The sequence below is a fragment of the Argopecten irradians genome, chromosome 3, assembly GCF_041381155.1.
Source record: "Argopecten irradians isolate NY chromosome 3, Ai_NY, whole genome shotgun sequence".
Classification (NCBI taxonomy): domain Eukaryota; kingdom Metazoa; phylum Mollusca; class Bivalvia; order Pectinida; family Pectinidae; genus Argopecten; species Argopecten irradians.
Genome location: NC_091136.1, coordinates 23,001,272 through 23,026,436, shown reverse-complemented (window position 1 = coordinate 23,026,436; position 25,165 = coordinate 23,001,272). Strand labels below are relative to the sequence as shown.

At 35.8% G+C, this 25,165-nt stretch overlaps 1 protein-coding gene across 1 annotated transcript; it reads right to left on the bottom strand.

Moving 5' to 3' along the window:
* Positions 1-407: 407 nt before the first annotated feature.
* On the bottom strand, positions 408-24,806 carry LOC138317907 (exonuclease 1-like). Its single transcript, XM_069259877.1, has 13 exons — positions 24,623-24,806; positions 21,940-22,059; positions 20,586-20,709; positions 18,172-18,309; positions 16,894-17,109; positions 15,391-15,581; positions 14,751-14,847; positions 14,007-14,190; positions 10,962-11,176; positions 8,690-8,865; positions 5,625-6,244; positions 2,718-2,850; positions 408-1,824 (listed from the first exon to the last, which is right to left on the bottom strand). The coding sequence occupies exons 1-13, from the start codon at positions 24,781-24,783 to the stop codon at positions 1,695-1,697; spliced, it is 2,505 nt and encodes an 834-aa protein (XP_069115978.1). The 5' UTR covers positions 24,784-24,806; the 3' UTR covers positions 408-1,694.
* Between the last annotated feature and the right edge of the window lie 359 nt (positions 24,807-25,165).

The following is a 25,165-nucleotide window of genomic DNA, read 5'->3' as shown; positions in this document are numbered from 1 at the left end:
TGGGTTTTCCCTCTATAAATACACCTGTTATATCGCCAAACTCTCCTTCCACCATCATGTTTCTTGAACAAATGGTTAAAATCACCAAATTGGGTAATAATAGGGACACATGTTTACATGTTTTTGTATGTATCAATGACAGAGCTAGAATACATTTTGACATTATTTTTCATACATACATCTACTTTACATGAATATGATTTGGATTTCAAAGGAAAACCTGATATACTGCTAAACTTGATATATCGCCAAAAGATCAGAGAAGAGAAGGTGGCAATATAACAGGGTTTTAGTGAAGGGTGTATGACAAAGCACAATGGCTTTAGGTCATCCTGACCCTTAGGTTCAGATGACCTAGATGACCTTTGGTTCATATGACCTAATAAGGAATAAGATATATAACTGAACATACATAATACATTTTAATGTGTAAATCATTTATTTCAGCATCAATAAAATCAATATTCTTATAAAAGGTACCTTTCAGCACTATTAAACAAATCAAAATATGAAATAATTATAATTAAAGTCAAAGTAAACTCAATTTCTCTAAAATGAATTATTTCTCTTTAAAAAAAAGTCAATAGAATCTTGCACAATTTAATGATAAAAATTCTCTCCTACATCAGGTAAATGTTGTTGGAAAATTAAAACATGTGCTTTTAACAGTAAATTAAAGGAACAAAATGATAACATTGTGAATAGTACCTACAGTATCTAACAAGAGATCCCAGAGAGATCTTGGCAGGCGCCCACCAAGAAATAATCTATGTATGACAATGGAAAGAGTGATCTTTTCTCTGCTTTTCAAATTTCAACTATCAAATCACTGCCTGTCGGCCATCTTGTTGAATTGATCAGATTCAAAATGCCATATTTGGAGCCTATACATATGAATGTTAAGAAAGATCACTTCAGTACTTTCTGAGAAATAGTGGTAAAAAGGATTGTTAACAGATTGAAGGACAGACCACAGAGGAAAGGCGATTTGAATTGTCTACCATGTGATGATCATGGGCTGAAAAACTGTCAAAATAAATCAACTGGTGTTCATGTGTTAACATCTCCTCCTAAGATAGAAGTTTCCTCTGTACTCCTCCAGGGTTAGATAACACTCGGTTCCTAAGATAGAAGTTTCCTCTGTACTCCTCCAGGGTTAGATAACACTCGGTTCCTAAGATAGAAGTTTCCTCTGTACTCCTCTTGGGTTAGATAACACTCGGTTCCTAAGATAGAAGTTTCCTCTGTACTCCTCCAGGGTTAGATAACACTTGGTTCCTAAGATAGAAGTTTCCTCTGTACTCCTCCAGGGTTAGATAACACTCGGTTCCTAAGATAGAAGTTTCCTCTGTACTCCTCCAGGGTTAGATAACACTCGGTTCCTAAGATAGAAGTTTCCTCTGTACTCCTCCAGGGTTAGATAACCCTCGGTTCCTAAGATAGAAGTTTCCTCTGTACTCCTCCATGGTTAGATAACACTCGGTTCCTAAGATAGAAGTTTCCTCTGTACTCCTCCAGGGTTAGATAACACTCGGTTCCTAAGATAGAAGTTTCCTCTGTACTCCTCCAGGGTTAGATAACACTCGGTTCCTAAGATAGAAGTTTCCTCTGTACTCCTCCAGGGTTAGATAACACTCGGTTCCTAAGATAGAAGTTTCCTCTGTACTCATCCAGGGTTAGATAACCCTCGGTTCCTAAGATAGAAGTTTTCTCTGTACTCCTCCAGGGTTAGATAACACTCGGTTGTCAGTGGACGGAGTCATTGCTTGTTCATCCTCTTGCTTTAGGAAAGCCTTTCCCGAGTGACTTAATTTGGGGGCTGAACTAAATGGAAAAGAGAAATGCACATTTAGTTAGGGCTGTTATTGCAACTTTGAAAATGGCGTTGCAACTCAAAAGTGTCTATTTAGCTCATCAATAACAACATCTTACTTCTTGAACAGATACCTTCTCTACATTTGTTATATGGGGAGGGGTATGAGCTGTTTGTTATAAGGGAGATGATTTGTTTGTTATAAGGGAGATGATTTATTTGTTATAAGGGAGATCATTTGTTTGTTATAAGAGAGATCATTTGTTTGTTATAAGAGAGATCATTTGTTTGTTATAAGAAAGATCATTTGTTTGTTATAAGAAAGATCATTTGTTTGTTATAAGGGAGATCATCAGTTTGTTATAAGAGAGATCATCTGTTTTATATAAGAGAGACCATTTGTTTGTTTTAAGAGAGATCAATTGTTTGTTATAAGGGAGATGATTTGTTTGTTATAAGGGAGATCATTTGTTTGTTATAAGAAAGATCATTTGTTTGTTATAAGAAAGATCATTTGTTTGTTATAAGAGAGATCATTTGTTTGTTATAAGAGAGATCATCTGTTTTATATAAGAGAGACCATTTGTTTGTTGTAAGAGAGATCATTAGTTTGTTATAAGAGAGATCATTAGTTTGTTATAAGAGAGATCATTAGTTTGTTATAAGAGATATCATTTATTTTTATAAGGGAGATCATTTGTTTGTTATAAGAGAGATCATTTATTTGTTATAAGAGAGATCATTTGTTTGTTATAAGAGAGATCATTTGTTTGTTATAACAGAGATCATTTGTTATAAGAGAGATCATTTGTTTGTTATAACAGAGATCATTTGTTTGTTATAAGAGAGATCATTTATTTGTTATAAGAGAGATCATTTATTTGTTATAAGAACTGTAGCCCACCTGGTATGACTAAACTTGGAGAAGAGATCTGTGATGCATCGCTGTTTTGTGTCTGGGGCCCTGGACTTAGAGGTCTTGTTCGTTTTCTGTCCCCGTGACAACCCAGAAACACGGCATGTGGATTTAGATCCACCTGAAAAATAACAATTTAAACCATTATTTATGAACCTTTTAACTGTATTAAACACAATATCATTTTCCAGGTTAAGGTCAGTCAATTCTAGATTAGAATATCATCATCATCATTTGATAAAATTATACATCAACATTAATTTATATTTATAAATATTAGTTTTAAAGATGCTCCACCGCCGACAGAGCATAAACAATACTCATCATTTGAACTATAATTGGTGTTTAATCGTGTATATATATGTCTAAATAACACAAAAAATAAGTACTTCATTCCATATAGGACATAATGCAACAGAATTTTTTCGAGATGCAATGAATTATTTTTCATGTTTTTATCTTGAAGTAAAATTACAAGCTCAGACTTTTCAATGGTGGTAATGATGTAAAGTAAGTTACTTTTGTAACTGAACAAGAATACTTAATCGTCTGTTCCTGTTTTAGATATAGAAAAAATACCATTTGTCAGCGGTGGAGCATCTTTAATGATTTGTATGTAACTTTAATATTTAGGGAGAGGCCATGTGTACGCATGTTGTCTGTTGCCCAATTCCTATTGTCTCTAACATCTCACAATAACATATTCTGAAACAAATTGATAACCGAGTTTGAACAAAACTGATATAGAAGCTAATAAAATATTGGCTGTTTTTTATAAAACCTGTTAATAAAGACCTGGTTGCCATAGCAACAGAGTTCATACTATCGTATATTTGCAGTCAAGATGAAGATCAATCTTTGATTTAAACCTTTTTCATCATGTCCTGGGTCCCACAGTATTCTCTCATTCAACTTTACATTAAAATCTGATGATTTACAAATCTTGACCCCTTTTCCTTCAAACTGTGGCCATTCCAATGTTGGCCCAACATAAGACACAGGCTATAAAGGCGACACAGGCACTTACCACAAATTACTGTAATAACAGGAGTTACACATGACAAAGTCTGTAGTACAGACTTTAGGGACACTGGCACTTACCACTAATTACAGGAGTTACACATGACAAAGTTGTGGTACAGACTTTAGGGACACTGGATCTTACCACTAATAACAGGAGTTACATATGACAAAGTTGTGGTACAGACTTTAGGGACACTGGCACTTACCACTAATTACAGGAGTTACACATGACAAAGTTGTGGTACAGACTTTAGGGACACTAGCACTTACCACTAATTACAGGAGTTACATATGACAAAGTTGTAGTACAAACTTTAGGGACACTAGCACTTACCACTAATAACAGGAGTTACACATGACAAAGTTGTGGTACAGACTTTAGGGACACTAGCACTTACCACTAATTACAGGAGTTACATATGACAAAGTTGTAGTACAAACTTTAGGGACACTAGCACTTACCACTAATAACAGGAGTTACACATGACAAAGTTGTGGTACAGACTTTTAGGGACACTGGATCTTACCACTAATAACAGGAGTTACACATGACAAAGTTGTGGTACAGACTTTAGGTACACTGCCACTTTCCACTAATTACAGAAGTTGCACAAAACAAAATTGTGGTTTTCGTTTGAGACACTGGCACTTAACACTAATTACAGGAGTTACATCGACAAAGTTGTAGTACACACTTTAGGGACACTAGCACTTACCACTAATAACAGGAGTTACATATGACAAAGTTGTAGTACACACTTTAGGGACACTGGATCTTACCACTAATAACAGGAGTTACACATGACAAAGTTGTAGTACAAACTTTAGGGACACTGGATCTTACCACTAATTACAGGAGTTACATATGACAAAGTTGTAGTACAAACTTTAGGGACACTAGCACTTACCACTAATTACAGGAGTTACATATGACAAAGTTGTAGTACAAACTTTAGGGACACTAGCACTTACCACTAATAACAGGAGTTACACATGACAAAGTTGTAGTACAGACTTTAGGGACACTGGATCTTACCACTAATTACAGGAGTTACATATGACAAAGTTGTAGTACAAACTTTAGGGACACTAGCACTTACCACTAATTACAGGAGTTACATATGACAAAGTTGTAGTACAAACTTTAGGGACACTAGCACTTACCACTAATAACAGGAGTTACACATGACAAAGTTGTGGTACAGACTTTAGGGACACTGACACTTACCACTAATAACAGGAGTTACACATGACAAAGTTGTAGTTGTGGTACAGACTTTAGGGACACTGACACTTACCACTAATAACAGGAGTTACACATGACAAAGTTGTGGTACAGACTTTAGGGACACTGACACTTACCACTAATAACAGGAGTTACACATGACAAAGTTGTGGTACAGACTTTAGGGACACTGACAACACTAGCACTTACCACTAATAACAGGAGTTACACATGACAAAGTTGTGGTACAGACTTTAGGGACACTGACACTTACCACTAATAACAGGAGTTACACATGACAAAGTTGTAGTACAGACTTTAGGGACACTGGATCTTACCACTAATAACAGGAGTTACACATGACAAAGTTGTGGTACAGACTTTAGGGACACTGGCACTTACCACTAATTACAGGAGTTACATATGACAAAGTTGTAGTACAAACTTTAGGGACACTAGCACTTACCACTAATAACAGGAGTTACACATGACAAAGTTGTAGTACACACTTTAGGGACTCTGCCAATTACAAAAGCTACACATGACAAAATTGTAGTACAAACTTTAGGAACACTGGCCCTTATCACTAAATATAGAGTTACACATGACAAAGTTGTGGTACAGACTTTAGAGACCCTGCCACTTACCACTAATTACAGGAGTTACAAGCGGCAAAGCTGTGGTAGAGACTTTAGGGAGTGGTCCAGCCGTTGAGGTATCCTGTGAGTGTTGACTGTCTATTGAAAGATTTTGTTTGGTATCCTGTGATGACTGGCTGTCTGACATACAGTCTACACTACCACACAAACTCCCGGATAGATCATCAACATCTATATCTGAACACTGGGAATCCTGGGAGTTATTACCATGGCTACAAGGAATAGGTTGACTTGCTGCCACGTCTATCACAGTAACATCGTCACTATTAGGCGCTACAATCTGTGAAGCAGATAAAGATTTTGGTAAAAAGTTCTTTATCCCCGGTTTATTACAGACAAGCTGTTTAAACTGAGAATTCACCTTAGGTGATTGTTTTTCAGTCTGTTTATTGAATTTGAACTTTGACCATGAGAACACTGATCCTGGTGAAGCTTTCACTTGTTTGCTGTCCTTAGTCCTCTTAATAGGTGAGGAGACTTTAGGTTCAGGGGAGGCTAATTTGGGTTCAGTCACCGGAGAGTTTTTCTGGGTAACTGGAACACTGCTTTCCTCACTAGACATTGGCTCTATTGACTTGCTGTCCTTTTCAGTTGATGATGCAAAATATCTGAAAAATATCAAAATTGACAAACTCTTTGATTGTGAATTTATGCCAGCACTTTCAAATATTACATCAACTATTCCACACAACTCTTCATATTCTATCTTGTATTAAGAGCCAAATACCTCAATGTAACAAAACCCATCAGGTCTACCAGTGTGTAAACACTTGTAACTAAAGTTGTATATATATTGTAACAATTAAAACTTCATTATAAACAATCACGTCTTACAATATACAAGAGGCACTGAGGGACTGTATCACATCCTTGGTTTATTTAGTTTTATGCATAACACAAAGAATCAGATAAGACTTAAGATATTTATCAAGATAGCCCGAAGACTATAACCCACAAATGATGCAAAATAATATTCAATACTTTGGCGAATATGGGGCTACTCACTCAGTACAAACATATAAAACTGACGCAGTACACAAACTTAACTCTGCTTTATGAACGGAGAAGCAAGGTGCGTTCCAAGATAGTAGCTTGACTCTGATCTAAGAGAATAAAATAGCAAGACTCGATAAACCCTAGAGAAGCAGAAATAGACTCGTTAAATCAGAGAAGCAATAGCAAGATAAGACTGCCGCATGCATCTGTGAGAAACCACTTGACTCAGAAGATTGACTCTTACTCCAGACTACAAGCGATAACTGTGAGAAACCACTTGACGCAGAAGATTGACTCTTACTTAAAGAAGTGGTTTGACTCCAGATTGCCTAGGGCATGCAAATACTTAACTAACCCAAATAGTTAAATAAATGTTGAAGTTATATTCTAATGAATGGCAATTGGGGTGAAAAAAAAAAATCCCCCGAATTAAAAGCCTAAAAAACCCTACTAGAAAGAGTAGCCCAACTTAAAAGTAATGTAAATAGGAGCAAGATAATTAAAATTGTGCTAGTAGAAAAAAAAAGAAAAAGAAAATAACATGTACAAGAAGATCATGTAGAAAAATTAAAAAAAATTATACATAGAGAGATATGGGGGAAACAAACCAAGGTGCAGCTAGGGATGGTGGGTGGGTAAGGTAATCTTGTTGTGGACTGACCACTTCAGCAAAAGACTGGAAACTGAAGCTGACCAATACTCACACCCCTCTAGGACGTAATTGCTGATTGGTCAATTACTCTAAACCCCTGGCTCATTTGCATACAAGATACACACATATCATCGGCTAAATACAGCTTGATAAACTAATGAATCTCCGTCCTATGGAGATGCTTCAAATGCAATACGAGCGCTAGCAAATGTGTAGTTTCGGAGAAGTCGTTTTATAGAAATAGCCAAATTAACCCCTTATGACCTTGCACCTTAGGCCCGATTTCAGGTTTCAGCCAGACCATTTGTACAATTTTGAGTTACCACCCCATAAGGATGCTACCAGTTAAATCTGGTAAAATTATGACCAGTTTTTATGAAGAAGTCTTTTGTTGATGGGACACTGCAGTATCGCATAAGCTCACCTCGCTTCGAAGCTAATAAAGGGCAACTAATTATTTATCAAACAATTTCAAAACTTCCGTAAACCAATATCAAAAATTTTATCAAGGTTAAGAAAATGACCACTCTGTAGTGACTTTAATAGTATTGGACCAGTTCTAAAATCCATTGAGTGTAATTTATTTGGAAATAAATAATAAATGTTGAATTTGAAAGAATTGCATATACATTTATTAGTCATATTAAACTGGACAAATTCTTCCTCATCATGACATCCAATGTATGATACATAGTAGTCTTCTTTTTAAGACAAACTTTGTCAAAAGAGAGATCGCAAATTCTCAATATTCATGAATTTTCTCTCGAAATATACTCCTGGCAGAACATTTTCCTCAGATTAAAATACAGTAAATTGACCTAAATAAATGAGTAAAATTAAGAAAAGCAAACTATCAAAATTCACCAAAATTCCCAGTGTTCCCATAGAACCAAGAAAAATATTTGATCTTTTTTTGGTGTTCTAACTAAGAAAAACATGATCAAAAAGTCAGTTGATTTGAATATGTCATTTAACTTTAAAGTGAATAGTCGGGCAAAGAAAACAAGTCTAAATGTGTCCATTGGCCTTCCAAAAGTCCTGACATATCAAAATGACAGTAAATTTCAAATTATTTTGTCAAGTTTTGACCATTGAAACTATGACAAAGCCCTGTGTAAATTTAGCACAGTAATAAAAAGAAATTTCTAATCTTCACATGCAGAGCGATTTTTAAGGTAAATCTTATTTTTCTATTTCAAAAGAAATTATACTGGATATCTTATCACCATTTTCAGCCACTTTAAGCTTCCTTTGCCCAACTATTCACTATAATGTTTCTGGCCCATAAACATAGATGCCACCAGAAAAGCAACTCCTTCGTCCTGCTGATGGTTTGAGATAATGAAAGGTTGAACTACCATTAAAATGAGAAACTAATCTAAAACAGTATAAACACAACATTAACCTGCTTTTAACTTCTTTTTTGGCATTAATGTCAAACCTTGGACGTTTGCCCATCATAACAGCAAATCTGTTCCTTTTGGGAGACAGCAAACAATTTTCCTTGTCCTTTGGGGAAGCCCTGCCTGGTGACACATTCACTTCAGTCTCTGCCTCTTGTAGAGAGACCATGAAATTTACCTGGTGATGAAATCATCATATCCATAAGGTGATTTGTTAGTACATAATACAGCTTATCATTTAGAATTCAATAAAACATTTGAATTGTATCCAAATCTGATGCCCCTAAATAGCCAACTTAAAACATTACCATGTCTATTAGATTATTTGTACACAGAAGATTACAAGATTAGGCCAAACAAAATTAATTTCTTGTTTCTCAGGCACATTTTTCCAAAAAAGGATGAGGGAGGGAGGCTATTTTTTTTTTTTTTACTACCTAAAAATGTGATGAGGGAGGGATTTTTTTTTTCTCAGTCACATAATAATATACATGAATCATGTGATTTGAAATTGTGTCAATTGTTAAATGCATAAAATGAATAAAGAAATCTTAATTTTAAACTATTGTCTTTAATTTCTGGTATTAAACTTACAATTTAAATTGAAAAACAATTGAAATACAACTTTATGTTCAATGTTAACCAGATGTACATAAGCAAGTGATCAGGACTCCCTATGCAACGTTATTCTGACATAATGTCCAAACAGTTTCGTTGCTTCATTTACCTTTGAAGACATAATAACTTTGTCAAAAACGTCAGTTTTCCGTTTGCCGATAGCGGCCGACACATGATGATCCGCGAATTTTGGCGGAAATGACCAGTCGTCGAGACCAAGCGATCCATCGCACAGACCTTTGTAGAGTTCGCCAAACGAACAAATATCACTATAATTTGAAATGATTGTCCAGGGTAAAAGAACACTCCCAGAAAAAAGATATTTGAAGCAAAATCATTATTGCTGCCGTGTACCATGTGCAATCACAAGCTTCTAAAGGATAAACAAACGTTTCAATGATCTGATTTGGGAGATTCTAAAACACGGATCGGTCAAGTTCCGGATAATGCGGGAACCAACGTCGGATTTTTTTCCGGAATTTATTTTTCGGCGCGGACGTTTTTATTTTTTTGATTTTAATAAAAAGTGAGTGGTGCGGGGGGTTCATATTGGATGCGGGCGGGCCTGAGAAACAAGAAATTAATTTTGTTTGGCCTTAGCAACATTGTACTGTACATGACTGCAAGCACCTTTTCAGGCATCCTCGATACTCCAGTGGTTCCAACCACATATGATCTCCACACCCCTGGACTATCTCATAGTAAAACTAGAGGCAACAGAACAGGTAATTTAGTCCTTTGATGTACATTAAAAGAGCTGTATAACGGTAAACTGTGGTTGACTGTGTGGCTTTAAAGTGGTAGTCTCTCTCTCTGTAGTCTTCAAAGAAAATCTTTGCAGGCCTGCCATTGGTTCAGATTTGTTCCCCTGAGCTGCCTTCAGTTTTGCTATGAAATAGTCCAGGGGTGTAGAGATCGTAAGTGATCGGAACTTCTGGAGTATCGAGAATGCTTGTCCGAGGATCATTATTATTATGACGTCACATTTGCCATGACAGCTTGCAGTCACAAAAGGCTGTAGAAGCCTTGAATAGCTTTCCATTCTTGGTGATAATAGCATGTTAGTGCATTATTAAGATTAAAATCTCTCAAAAAGTTTGTAAGAAATCAATGTCAAATGTACATACAGTATAAGCCTCGTACTGAATTCCATTGGCAATTATGGACGTATGAATATTAACATGAACACTGCTAATTCAACATGAAGTGCTAGTGTGCTTCATTGAATTAGCCATTGTTCACCTGGCATCCATTCTGAATTACCAACTGAAAGCAGTACTAATGTTGCAAAAGATTTTGTTAACAATGCAATTTTAAACGTCAGTTTAAGATTTGATAGAAGCTGGTATTTTTAAGAGAGAGCCTACACATGAGGTATATGCATTGCAAAATCAGACATGACATATTTGATCCAATAAACACCCAGGGCGTTTAAAAATTGAAAAAAAATGAAAAGATTCTTAATAAGACAAAATTGTTGCAAACCTAAACAGTTTTGGTCATTATTTATGCCCGGCAATTGAAATTGAAGCCTCAATAGGGGGAGGGGCGCTTATTGGGTCAAATATGGTATACAAATAAAAGTTAACCAACCAGTGGAAATTTGATGGAAGTCTAAAGGTGATTTGAATAGGCCAACGACAGTTTTAAATTTACCTTTTCCTCTGTTGACTCGGGAGTAGTGTCCTTGTCAACACTAGATTCTGTTTCCTCGTCACTGTTACTGAGGTCTAGTCTAGCTCGTTTGGGCCGGGGTGACAGGGCCAACTGTCCAGGATACCTGTTGCTTGACTCTTCCTTTAATGGTGATGTAGAGGACTGGTAAATACCAGACAATTCTGTATCAGACTTGGTGTCTTTATTCTCCTCCACTGTAAATTATATCAATGTCATTAAACATTGCAATATAGATTCTCCTCCACTGTAAATTATATCAATGTCATTAAACATTACAATGTAGATTCTCGTCCACTGTAAAATTATATCAATGTCATTAAACATTACAATGTAGATTCTCCTCCACTGTAAAATTATATCAATGTCATTAAACATAAAAATGTAGATTCTCCTCCACTGTAAAATTATATTAATGTAGATGTTTATTAATGGACCAGCAAGAAACCTTCAGCCACTTTCACAAACTACAGTAAAACCCCTATAACTCGAACAGCAGGGGACCAGGTCAATAGTTCGAGGAATACGGGGTATTCGACTCATCCGAGGTTCGTTACTATCGACAGTCAAAATGTCCGATCTCAAACTATGACAAACAATGCACGGCAATGAAATTTTAATTACCCTATCTTCACAATCCAAATTGGTCAACAAGGATACATTTTCTATTATGTGATTATCACAAATTATTTCAAACATTTACAAAATACATACTCACAATAAAGTTATAAAACAGCATAAATACGGACATAAGAAACGATATCTATAGATGTCTATTTCATAAAAGCGTTAGGTTACATGTGTTCACGAGTAGAGTTACAAAAAACAATACTGGTATACGGGAAAAGAAAAGGAACGCACTGATGAAATGTACTTTGCATATCATTTGATATCGTTTACACCATTTTATAAATAACATTGTTAGCCTGTCGAATGAAAACAACAAAGATTTTAAAAAATGAACTTATTAGGCAGATGTCAGCAATATTTTTCGCCTATTTTGTCATTTCACAATGTGTACTTTTTATTAACACGGAACAACAACTTCCGAATTTTCGTATTTACAGCAAAGATTATTATGAGAGAAACATCAATAATTTAATGCCTTTTCTGAAATGTTCAAATAAAGTTAGCATCAAACAATGACTTGCGATCGTGTAGGTAGGTAATAATGACACCGTTAATCCCTAAATTACCTAAAGGCTTGATACGCCACCTATAGCTATATAAACACAAGATCGTGAGCAATTATCCATTTCGGTCGGTGCAGTCAGGTGTGACACAGGTAAACAAATCTCAACGGCCGAACACCTGTTCGACGAATACATGGGTAAATACTATGTATTTGATGAAACGGGGACATATTTCTGTTCGAGGAATGAGGGGTATTCGACGAATAGCTGTTCGAGCTATCCGGGGTTATGTTACATAGATTATATAGGGACACGGTCGGGACCGTACGACCAGTTCGACGAATAGGGGGTATTCGAGGAATCCGGGTTCGAGTTAGAGGGGTTTTACTGTACATTGAATAATTGAATAAATATTGATAAAACTGGGGGCTGGTTAAATTAATCAACATTAGGGGCATTAATGATCACATGAGTTTATAAACATATCACTTTTCAGTCCTGCATGCAATTATCAACTAATTAAAAGATTGTAGTAAAAAATGATTATTTCAGTTTATGTAATGAATGGCTTTACATGCACATCTGTTAAACCTCTCTGTATTACCCGAAATCAGAATAACCAGTATGTCATTGTTATCAAGGTCAAATTGTTTGGCCTACCAAACACCGTATTTTTTTTCCATAAGAAGCTACAAGGGCGTGAAATTTTTCAAAAAGGGGGCTTCTAGTTGAACACAAAATATCAGACTTAAAGTGTCAGAAAAACAGTATCAAATGCACCTGTACCGCCAACAAGGTTAGAAATTCATTTTTGACACATATTCATCAGTTTGTTACAAGGTCCAACAAATCATCTGTGACTCGAAAACCCAGTTGATAACTGTTTTGTTATACCCCATTGACTCCAAACAATGCATTGACGTCACGAATGGTAGGTGTGACGTCACTCCGGTCCAACAGCACATTTTAACAGTCGATTTTAACAGTTTTTTAGACCGTTCGATGGAACAGTACATTTATTGGCATTTTTGTCAATAGAGTTTACCGTATTCGACCCAATAAGCGCCCCTCCCCCTTTTTGAGGCCTCAATTTCAATTGCCCAGGCATTAATAAGGACCAAAACTACATAAAACAGGCATTAATAAGGACCAAAACTACATAAAACGGTATAGATTTGCATTAATTTTTACTTATTAGCACCTTTTCATTTTTATCAATTTTTGAAGCACCCTGGGCGCTTATTGGGTCGAATACGGTATATAGAAACGATTGCATAGGGGTATAGCAAAGACAAATGTGTGATTTTGAAACTGATTCTCTATTGATTTTACCTTTACAGTGTAAACTTTTGACGTTTTGATGGGAAATTTGGTGACTTACGTTTTGAAAATTTGACACTTTGATGGGAAGTTTTGTGACTCGGGTTGGAAAAAATAACTTCAGAAAATAGGTGGGGGCGTTTAGTAGAGACGGGGCTTCTAATGGAATAAATATGGTATGCCTATTTTCTTGTGGAACTCCCTTTCAAACTTTGTAGTAGAAGCCCCTACTCTAAACACATTTAAAAACCGACTGAATACTCACTGGAAATTAGTACCATGCAAATTTTTTCCTTGTTTTTATATGGCACAACCAGAAAACAACAACAACAACCTAGTAAATGAACAAAACGCGCCACAACTAGCTGGAACCAGCTAATTACGGTGTCTAAGAAGAGGTAACAGGTAAATCATATTTTTCTATGTTTATATCTTAGTGAATTTAATCAAACATTATGATTGACTCGAAAGTAAATCACTTCAATACAGAATCTAATGTTTCAAATCATTAAATTATAGATTCTATGTCCCTAAATATATACTGATATTTACTGTTGTTTACAATTGTACATACCAGGTCTCTTCTTTGGACTCCTACGTCGGAGTGTGAAGGAACAATTTTGTTCTTTCCCCTGTAAATCTGGACGGGAAACTTCCTCTGCTTCTTTGTTAACAAACTTGGGCTTGACTCTGTAGTGCTTGTTCCAAATGGACAGCTGGTGCAGACAACTTGATGTCTTGCTTTTAGCCTTTGGTGGCTGTAATGTATTCATTAAAATTAGATTTCAAATTCAATAACTGCCATACCCGATTCCAAAATGCGTTAATCGTATATTAGTATTTGGAGGTTTTTTCCCCTCCATGTTGGATTTTTGCATGGATATATATAACTAAATCTTAATTCAATTTTACCAGCGGTATCATAGAAAGGTATTTAATGAGATAAATAGGGTTAAATGTTAGTTTTATGTGATTTATGCATGAATTATTGAAATTTTCAATATTTGGTGGCGATTTTGGATACCATCTTGAATATTTCAAAATGCTCCACATCCACCTGGATCTCATTATATACATATCGATAGACAATATTCAGTAGAGAAAAAAACTACAATGTATATCCAAAAATTATGGGTTGGGGCAAAAATCTGTAGTTGGCGTCAAGAATATAAAGGTTATTAGGAGTTTTCAAGTCTTTATTAGAGAGAAAACTTTAATCATAACCAGGGCATTTATGTTTTACAATAATATTTGTCAGATCTTTAGATAAACCCTGTGATGATATTATTTTAATAAAATAAAGAAGTTCAAAACATACCACATAAGTATCTGGATCGAAGTTGGCAAACATCTCCATGTTATAAATATTGATGTTTCCAAGAGAAATCTGTAGCGCTCTGTCTGTTGGCATGTAACTTAAATGGTTAAGGATCATACTAGCGTCATATACTCCTCATACTGTAATAGCATATATATTTGATTCAACAAAACAAGGAATCTGGTATTGTTATAATAATATTTGGATGTACAGTATAACGTTGTTGATTCAAACTCAAGGGACTGCAACAATTCGAATTTTGTTAAACAAATCAGCATTTTCCATGATCTAATAGCACAAAATATCTTCACTTCAAGTTACACAAACATTTTAAATATGATTTTTTCACATTCAGATCTAAAATTTAGTTTGTATTTTCCAATTTTATTTTTTTTAACAAAGAGTAACAGAAAATTCAGATGGGATGTGCAAAGGACTTGTGTTAAGCCAGGTTTTTTAATTATTTGAGATTGTATCATTCAAGTTCCACTGTACACTGAATGGACAACGACAGGCTAATAATAATGGCTACAGATCTCCCTGACCCTTTGGGGTAAAGCCAGTGTGTAAAAAGGAAGTTACGAGTCAGCTCAACTGTATGTTTTTTTTAAATAAAGGTGATGTTGTTGAAAAAGGATACGGTCCAGCATAGTGAAGCTCGTCTTTATTGACCTCGGCTGGGTAAGGGTTAAGGGGCACAAGCTTTCTTGTAAGTGGGTTAAACACCAGTTGGTATAGAAATGTATTGTCCGCTTTGATAAAGTTATCAACGTACTCTTGTGGAACTGTCAATGACATCTTCAGGTAAGTGGAAGGGAACTTCTTCAGGAGCTGGGATAGAAAACATATTCTAATTATTCAGTCAGACAGCTGTTCAATATCTACTCAATTATTTCTCATCTTATCTATGGATATTTATTAGTTCTAATGTAAGAAATGTTGGCCAAAATGACAGTATTTCTTCAATCCCATTCCTCAATCCCATTCCTTTTGAAAGATAAACAAGTGACAATCAAGATTTTTGTCCCTATGATTTTGTTTTTGCTGTATTATATGCAATAAAAATATCAGTATCATACTTGAAAACCAATACTAATTATTGTAAGAAATACCAAAAACATTATTTTTCACATGTAATCTAAAATTATCTCCCCTTAGACTAATGAAAATTACATGTTACCAAGCAAAATTATCTCCTTTATACAACAACTGAGATAAAAAAATAAATTGAAGCTAGAAAAGAAATGGGATGGAAAAGGCAGCGGAATAGAATAGAAATTATTAGTAAAACAGGAGATTTTAATGCTACAATATGCTACAAAAACACCTGGAACATTTCTAGACTCATTGTGGTTCTACAGTATACGACGCGTGTTCCGATTAACATAGTTTGAAGACGCCTCAATGACAACAGACAGACACAGGGAATGTCACTGTAGGAATAGCAGGTGTTTCACGTTTAATCTATTATTAATTTACCATTGTGTTGAATAACTTAGATATTTTAACCTTTAACATATCGTTCAACTTGTTGCCGAATATTATAACTTATTCAATGGTAATACAAATGCAGGGCATGTGCAATAATGTAGGCTATCGTTGATACTCCAGGGGTTCTAATCACTTACTATATCTACATCCCTTGACTATCTCATAGTGAAATTGAAGGCAGCCCAGATGAAAAAATCTTAACCAATCACAGGCCTGCAAATCAAATATCAAGTTTCCTTTGAAGACTACAGAGAGAGCGACGCCCAACTTCAATGACACACAGTCAACTACACTGTTCTGTTATACGGCGCTGTTGTATACATCAAAGGACTAAATTACCTGTTTTGTTCGATTGCCTCTGGTTTTACAATGAGATAGTCCAGGGGTGTAGAGATTGTAAGTGAACAGAACCCCTGGAATATCCATGATGACTGTAGACATAACATTACTATACTGTAACGTTAAATGTAACATAGTAACGTTAGCTAACACAGAACGGCACTTCATTGCACTTCAGATTAGCTGCACACAAGATACACAAGATAAAAATATCTACAGCTTACCCACTAGAAAACACCTTTTATAAATGACGTTTAATTCATGGAGTAAGCATAATGATATGCAAAATTCCTACTTACTACTTACTACTTACCACTTTCAAATCTGTTTGTCTTGCCAGTTTGAATACCTTGCTAGCCTTGCCAAGCCCAATACCTGGTAGGGATGGTAGGTAGTCACAGCCTGACATGATACACATATAACGGAACTTGTCAAATGTGTAGTAACCATCCGAAATTCCCAACACTTCATTCAAGCGATCACTCTCAATTAGAATTCCATTTCCAAAATGATCCATTTTGAATATGACCTAAAAATGTAGATAGGAGGACAATATCACTTATTAAAGGAACATGAACCTTAATAAACATTTTGAGTAAAATACATATTTATAATGTGTGAGATACGTTACTGAATAATATAGTACAATTATTGTACAAATATGTCAAATAAAACAATTGGAAAGGAAAATCTATATTTCCATATTTTGGAGTGACCCTGTCGAATAAATATGCTGAGTGAGATAGAAATAGTAGCATTGAACTTTAACGACCTCCACCAATGCACTGCACAAATTAAGTGAATATAAATGACGGGTGAAAAACTTGGGTGAAGCAACACAAAGTCTGATAGAAAACGGAGTATTGCAAAGGTCAGTAACATGCATGATTGGGAAATTAGACAAATATAAAGGGATCCTAGAGGATTTTAATCTACTCTATAACAGCATGCATGAATCGCTTCGCTAGAGGATTTTAATCTACTCTATAACAGCATGCATGAATCGCTTCGCTAGAGGATTTTAATCTACTCTATAACAGCGTGCATGAATCGCTTCGCTAGAGGATTTTAATCTACTCTATAACAGCATGCGTGAAATTTAAAACTGTTTTCTGTAGACTAGCTCATAATAATCAATAAGCTTACAAATGTGGTAAAATTTCAAAATAACGAATACATCCTTGAATCTTCAATGTATTTTTTCGCAATATATGCAAGTTAATACGTGTAAAGACAATTTTAAAGATCACTATCAGAGCTCAATTAATCAGTAAAACAAGCAGCCCGGAGTGCATTTAATTTTTCTGTGTGACATCACCCCTCCTGTCAGTGGGTACAGAGCTAAGATTTATACTGACTTTGCTCCCATCTCCCACCAAATACAGTTACAATCCATACAGAACTCTATAGAAGTGATTTAAAGGATTTACATGTGTTTATAAAAATAAAGTTGACAGACAGACAGACAGACAGACAGATGGACAGATGGCAGGCTCGACAAGAATCATAAACTCACCTTGGTCCCTTGAACAAGATGTGCTAAAAAAGTAACTTTTACATAGCAAAACATCTTATGAAATAGTATAAATACCCGTTGACAGCCAAAAAGGAGTAGATCAGAGTCTTCTGTGATGATAGCCTGAGCAATTCCTTGTTTACATAAAAACGCCAACTGAGCATCAGCCTCATAGGGTGCCACAATACAGTCAATACCTCGGGCACGGCACACCTGTTACAAATAAATCAAAGAGGGACATGTAAAATACAGTCCATACCTCAGGCACGGCACACCTGTTACAAATAAATCAAAGAGGGGCATGTAAAACGAAGTCAATACCTCGGGCACGACACTTCCATTACAATCAAAGAGGGACATGTAAAATGAAGTCAATACCTCGGGCACGGCACACCTGTTACAAATAAATCAAAGAGGGACATGTAAAATACAGTCCATACCTCAGGCACGGCACACCTGTTACAAATAAATCAAAGGGAGACATGTAAAATTAAGTCAATACCTCGGGCACGGCACACCTGTTACAAATAAATCAAAGAGGGACATGTAAAATACAGTCCATACCTCAGGCACGGCACACCTGTTACAAATAAATCAAAGAGGGGCATGTAAAACGAAGTCAATACCTCGGGCACGACACTTCCATTACAATCAAAGAGGGACATGTAAAACGAAGTCAATACCTCGGGCACGGCACTTCCGTTACAATCAAAGAGGGACATGTAAAATAAAGTCAATACCTCGGGCACGGCTCATCTGTTACAATCAAAGAGGGACATGTAAAATAAAGTCAATACCTCGGGCACGGCACACCTGTTACAAATAAATCAAAGAGGGACATGTAAAATACAGTAATACCTCCGGCACGACACACCTGTTACAAATAAATCAAAGAGGAACATGTATGATTCCATATAAACATAAGCTCAGAAACTATGTAATGTAATATTATAGTTTTTTATTAGATTTATATCCATGTTGTGTATTTTTTATATTTTTTGGAAAAAAAAAATTACAATGGGTTCTGTAACTTGATGTGGTCACAAATATGTTACGACCTTTTGAAACAGCTGTTTTTATTATGAAATTGATTATAAATTGATGAAACTGTTATGAAACAGAACTGTTGAGTGAAGATACCAGGAAAACGGACAATAAATAAAAACATTATGAAACATTATGAACATTTTGAAAACAAGAGATCCCAGAGGGATCTTGGTGTCCACCAAAGAATGATCTATATCTGACAAAGGAAAGATGGATCTTTTCTCTACTTTTTAAACTTTTTCAAACATACTACATATAAAATTTGAGACAGATCGCTTCAGTACCTTTTGAGAAATAGCGGTAACAAACTTCAACTATCAAAATCAAAGATGACTCCTTGGCGGCCATCTTGTTCATCAATCGGTCCCAAATCACAACATGCACAACTATACTAGGGCCCTAGGGCGGCCATCTTGTTTTTCCGATCAGCCTCAAAATCTGTATGGCACAACTAGGGACCAAGGGTAACCTCCATGTGAAGTTTGAACAAAATCCCTTGAGTAGTTCTCAAGAAATATCGATAACAAACTTCAACTGCCAAAATCAAAGATGGCTGCCTGGCGGCCATCTTGTTTTTCCAATCAGCCTCAAAATCTGTATGGCACAACTAGGGACCAAGGGTAACCTCCATGTGAAGTTTGAACAAAATCCCTTCAGTAGTTCTCAAGAAATATCGATAAAAAACTTCAACTGCCAAAATCAAAGATGGCTGCCTGGCGGCCAAATTGTTTTTCTGATCAGCCTCAAAATCTGTATGGCACAACTAGGGACCAAGGGTAACCTCCATGTGAAGTTTGAACAAAATCCCTTGAGTAGTTCTCAAGAAATATCGATAACAAACTTCAACTGCCAAAATCAAAGATGGCTGCCTGGCGGCCATCTTGTTTTTCTGATCAGCCTCAAAATCTGTATGGCACAACTAGGGACCAAGGGTAACCTTCATGTGAAGTTTGAACAAAATCCCTTGAGTAGTTCTCAAGAAATATCGATAACAAACTTCAACTGCCAAAATCAAAGATGGCTGCCTGGCGGCCATCTTGTTTTTCTGATCAGCCTCAAATTCTGTATTGCACAAATATGGACCAAGGGGACCCTCCATGTGAAGTTTGAACAAAATCCCTGCAGCAGTTTTTAAGAAATAGTGATAACAAGCATTGTTTACGGACGGACGACGGACCACGGACGGCGGATGACGGACCACAGACGCAGGGCGATTTGAATAGCCCACCATCTAATGATGGTGGGCTAAAAATGAGAAAAATCTCACGATAATGGGTCGCCAGTCTGTCGTCAGTGTAACTAGTAACTGGAATTTATCACCTTTCCGAGTAAATATCCAAATTAAAATTGATAATCTGCATAACACCAAGTAAGATTACTGAAATTATTGTCACTAGATTACACTGTTGAATGGTAAGCTTATGAGCCACATGAAATCTTACATTCATCAGCTCCAGGGCCATTTCTGGAGTGATATCAATACACCGCTGTAGACATTCTCTAGCCTCTGCTCGCTTGCCTTCCCTCAACATCTGGGCAGCCTTCTTCCTGTACATCTGACGTTTCCTGCAACAAGAAAGTTTGCATTCTGACTGAAATTATCAAGGATGTGCATATACAAGAAAGACCTCTACAAGGTACCCCCACAAGGTACCCCCAATGGGGTACCCACAATGAAGATATATTAGCTGTCAAATGAAAGATGGATATTTTTTGATGTTTTCCTTCTGGTTTTTAAATTGAAACACTTCATAACATTAGAAAACTTCCAATGGAATAAAAATAACTTCGTTCAATTCCAAGATGGCTGGTACCAGTGGAACTGCACAATATTTTGCTTTTCCACCTGTACACATCAAATTGAAATCTGCATAACTAAAGATCAAAGGAAACATAATTATGAAATAAGAAAAACCCCATGCATGAAAAGTACTGAAAATTATTATTGACCAAGGGGACTTACAGATAAATCAGAAAAATTTCAATCCATCTTGTATTTAATATGCTCCACCGCCAACAGAGCATAAACCATACTCATCATTTGAACAGCAATTGGTGTTTAATAGTGTATATATATTCCCACAAGAAATAATATGAAATAGTTTACTTTTCCTTCGGTGTATGCGCAATCAATAATTTATTCCATATATTTCACAGAAATTTTCAGGATGTGATTAAGTATTTCTTATATTTTCATCTTGAAGTAAAATGAAAAACTCAAACTTTTCAATGGCGATAATGGTGAAAAGGAAGTAAAAATTTTTACTGGGAAAATATATTTATTTGTCTGCTTTTGTTTTTGATAGAGGAAAAATACCATTCGTGAGCAGAAGAGCATAAATAAAGTTTTGCATAAAAGTACTCAGTGCACAGTAAAAGTGTGCAAAATTTAACTACAAATACACTAGAGCTACAAATACACTAGAGCTACAAATACACTAGAGCTACAAATACACTAGAGCTACAAATACACTAGAGCTACAAATACTAAGAGCCCTTTTACTTGTATTAAAGTAAATCCCAGAATGTTATTTCTGTGAAAAAACTTGTTGGAGCCAGAGAACACAGTACTAATTCCCTGTGAAATTAAGTTGTAAGAAATAAGAAATTTGAACTGTTAAAACCAATGATGGCCATGTTGAATTATGAGCAGTCCTAAAATGAATTGCATATAAGTAGTTCAGGGAATCTAGGAAGTATGATATTGGAGGAAGACGAGCTTAGTATATTCCGAGATCCTTACTATATCAGGAGGAAGAGAATCTGACAATATACCATACGGAGTTGACTACTTACTCTCTACGTGATTTTTCCACATCCTTTTTTGATGGTAAGCGACATCCATCAAACACCATTATAGGTTTGACATTTTTCTTCAACATACATTCTAAGTATTTCATGCAGTAGTAGACATATCTGAAATCATCAAAACATACATGAGTAAGTAAAGAGTAATCTTTGTTTGCAACCATTTTCATAACTTTAAATTCAAGAGACAATCCAGTGAGGCTAATTCTGTTACATATCCACGAAGCAAAATATGACATATAAATGTATTGTTCTACATTCATTATGAAACATATAATGAGAAAATTTGACAAATTTCACGACATTGTAAAGTATTTTGATTGATACCATTGAAATTCCAAAACGTTGATCAATACGATTAAGCAGGTACAACATTTACGCTGTACCCATACCCGAAACAAAGTCACGCACGTTAACAAATGCAATACATAACCACTGAAGAGTTGATGAAATTATTTTTAGACAAGAACATGCATCTAATAAGGTAAACACACTACTGTAAGAGCGATTTGAGTATTTCTAGACAAAAAATTCTTTACTAAACTGGCAAAGGTCAGGGTTCGGCATATAAGACATCCGACCACTATGTGTAATGGCGGACAGTAAGCGAGTTAGAACATTTCACACACATTTCACCACTCGCCTTTTCTGGCATATCACAGTAAAACCAACTAATCTAATTTCTTTTAGAACTGGATTTTTTCTGAAATGTGTGCAAATTTTAATGTTCTCTTAGACTGAATTGTCCCTTTAACTCCCATGATTCCCTCTTTTACGAAGATTTAAAACCACCCTCATCCCATTGACTAAGAAATGTTTTACAAAGTGTGATGTTTATAACATGATCAATGTCAGTAACGTATCCCATATTTATGAATCACATTGTATCCTCTATTTATGATCACAATGCAATTTTACAACAGGTATGTATCAAAGATAACAAGAGGCCCACAAGTCTAAATGATCAACTGACTATTGACACAATACAACACAGACAAAGTGTACAGAAGGACAAAACAACTTTGCATCAATACAAATGGAATCAAATAAACTGAAAATGTTTAACTTACAATGAAACAATTGTATAAGAAATATATTATAAATTATCAAGTTGAAAGTTTTTGCTATATTTGACAGTAGGCTCAATATCAGCTATCTAGGTTGGTTATTCAGAAGAAGTTTAAAGATTTTAGTTTTTTTGACCCTTGTGACCTTAAATGAAGGTCAAGTTTATTAATATCAGACAAAGCCTGATGATTATAGGATACACAATTATCAATCTTGTTTACATAACCAATTTCAATAAGACGCCCAAGGCCTAATTGTCTTCGCAAGAGCCGTATAGGATGCTATTGATACCATACAAATATGCTATCTAATACATAAGTTCAGGGAGGAAGTAATTTATATGAAAATAGTAGCCTAATTGACCTTTTTGACCCCACGTCTATTGCCTTGTAAGGTCCCAGGGGTCAGCCCAATCATTTGTACAATTTCAAATCTCAACCCTATAGGGATGCTACCATTGCATTATGAGTGCTCTTCTATGCTTAGTTGCAGAGAAAAAGTCATTTATATTGAAATAGCTAAATTGACCCCACCCTTCAGGCCCCTGGGGATCAGCCCCATCATTTGCAAAATTTTGAATCCCAACTCTATAAGGATGTTACCATTGCATTATGAGCGTAATCTCATGTTTGGTTGCAGAGAATAAGTTGTTTATATGAAAATAGCCAAATTGACCACTTTTGACCCCACCCCTCAGGCCCCTGGGGGGTCAGCCCTATCATTTGCACAATTTTGAATCCCCACCCTATAACAGTGCTACCATTGCATTATGAGTGCTATCTCATGCTTAGTTTCAGAGAAGAAGTCGTTTATATGTAAATAGCCAAATTGACCCCTTTTGGCCCCACCCCTCAGGCCCCTGGGGGGGGGGGGGGGGGGGGGGTCAGCTCCATCATTTGTAAAAATGTCAGTTAGTAGCCCATAAGGATGCTACCTATCAAATTTTGTTGAAATCCGACCAGTGGTTATGGAGAAGTCGATTGTTGACGGACAACGGACGCCAAACGCCGCGGTATCCCATAAGCTCACCTCGGTCCTTCGAAGTAGGTGAGCTAATAAATTAGATATGGTGTCATGGTAGCCATGTTCGATATAGGATCAACCAGAGATGGAACAGCACCTTGTCAAGATCATATTCCAGGCAAGTTTCTGCCATATTGCAACAGTTGAATAGAAGTTCAAAATGTGTTTTTAAGATGGCTTCAAAGGTTATACAAAGTGGTTCTCATATGTGATGTTTGTGGAATGTGGCACAAACAGAGGGTACATACAACGGAATCTCCTGGTATTCCATCATTGCTACAAACCTGATTAACTAAAACATTTTTAATTAAGAAATATTACCATAATTTCTGGCATTTGACGAAATTCTGTATTTTTTTTACGCTAAAACATGATGTGAAAACGTAATGGGACTTTAAGAAGTTGTATTCATTCAAGAAGTGATGCTTAAAATCAACTCTGAAAATAACAAATCAATACATAATACTTGGTCGCGACCATGTAAATGTCATTGTCGTGACCAATGATTTAAGTTACATTTGTGAATCACTTGCAATGGTAGAAATGTAATGTAATTGGTCGTATTTAATTATATACTCACACATCAGTTTTTTCTCCTAGAGCTAATTTGTCTGCACAAGCAAATGCTCCCTTATGCAACCAGCAGTAAGCATCAATAGCCACTGAACTACCTTCAAACTTTGATACATTGATAGGCGAATGGATTTTTTTCAGGAAAGGAAGTAAGCCTTGAATTCCCATGTTTGCTGAAAGAACAAAAACATTGAAATCATTGTTGGAGAAATGCGTCATGATACATAGAAAATTGTACTCAACCAGTATTTCACATAAAACTTATATGTGGCATCACATAAAACTGATATATGTGGCAATGTATAATAGGAAATGACTTTAGTTAGTTCAATATTCTATACAACACACCTAACTACTATTTATCAAAATGCAAATCTTTCAATGAAATGAATGTGACTGATAGAAACAATAATGATTTTAAGAAATATTAGTCCACATATGTTAATTAGTGTTTAATTAAAAATAACATATACCATATTTAACCCAATCCAATAAGCGAGCAGCTATGGCACTTAAGAATTGATGCACTCGCTTGCTTGAAAAGTTTTCT

Bases quoted from the DNA above. Each gene is read 5' to 3' on its own strand.
- LOC138317907 (XM_069259877.1), bottom strand. From the start codon at position 24,783: ATGGGAATTCAAGGCTTACTTCCTTTCCTGAAAAAAATCCATTCGCCT. The intron at 14,848-15,390 runs GTATCCTTTTTC...TAACCATTTAAG, and splicing joins GAGCTTCACTATGCTGGACC to TTACATGCCAACAGACAGAG. The intron at 6,245-8,689 runs GTTAATGTTGTG...GATATTTTTCAG, and splicing joins AAAAAAGAAGTTAAAAGCAG to ATATTTTGCATCATCAACTG.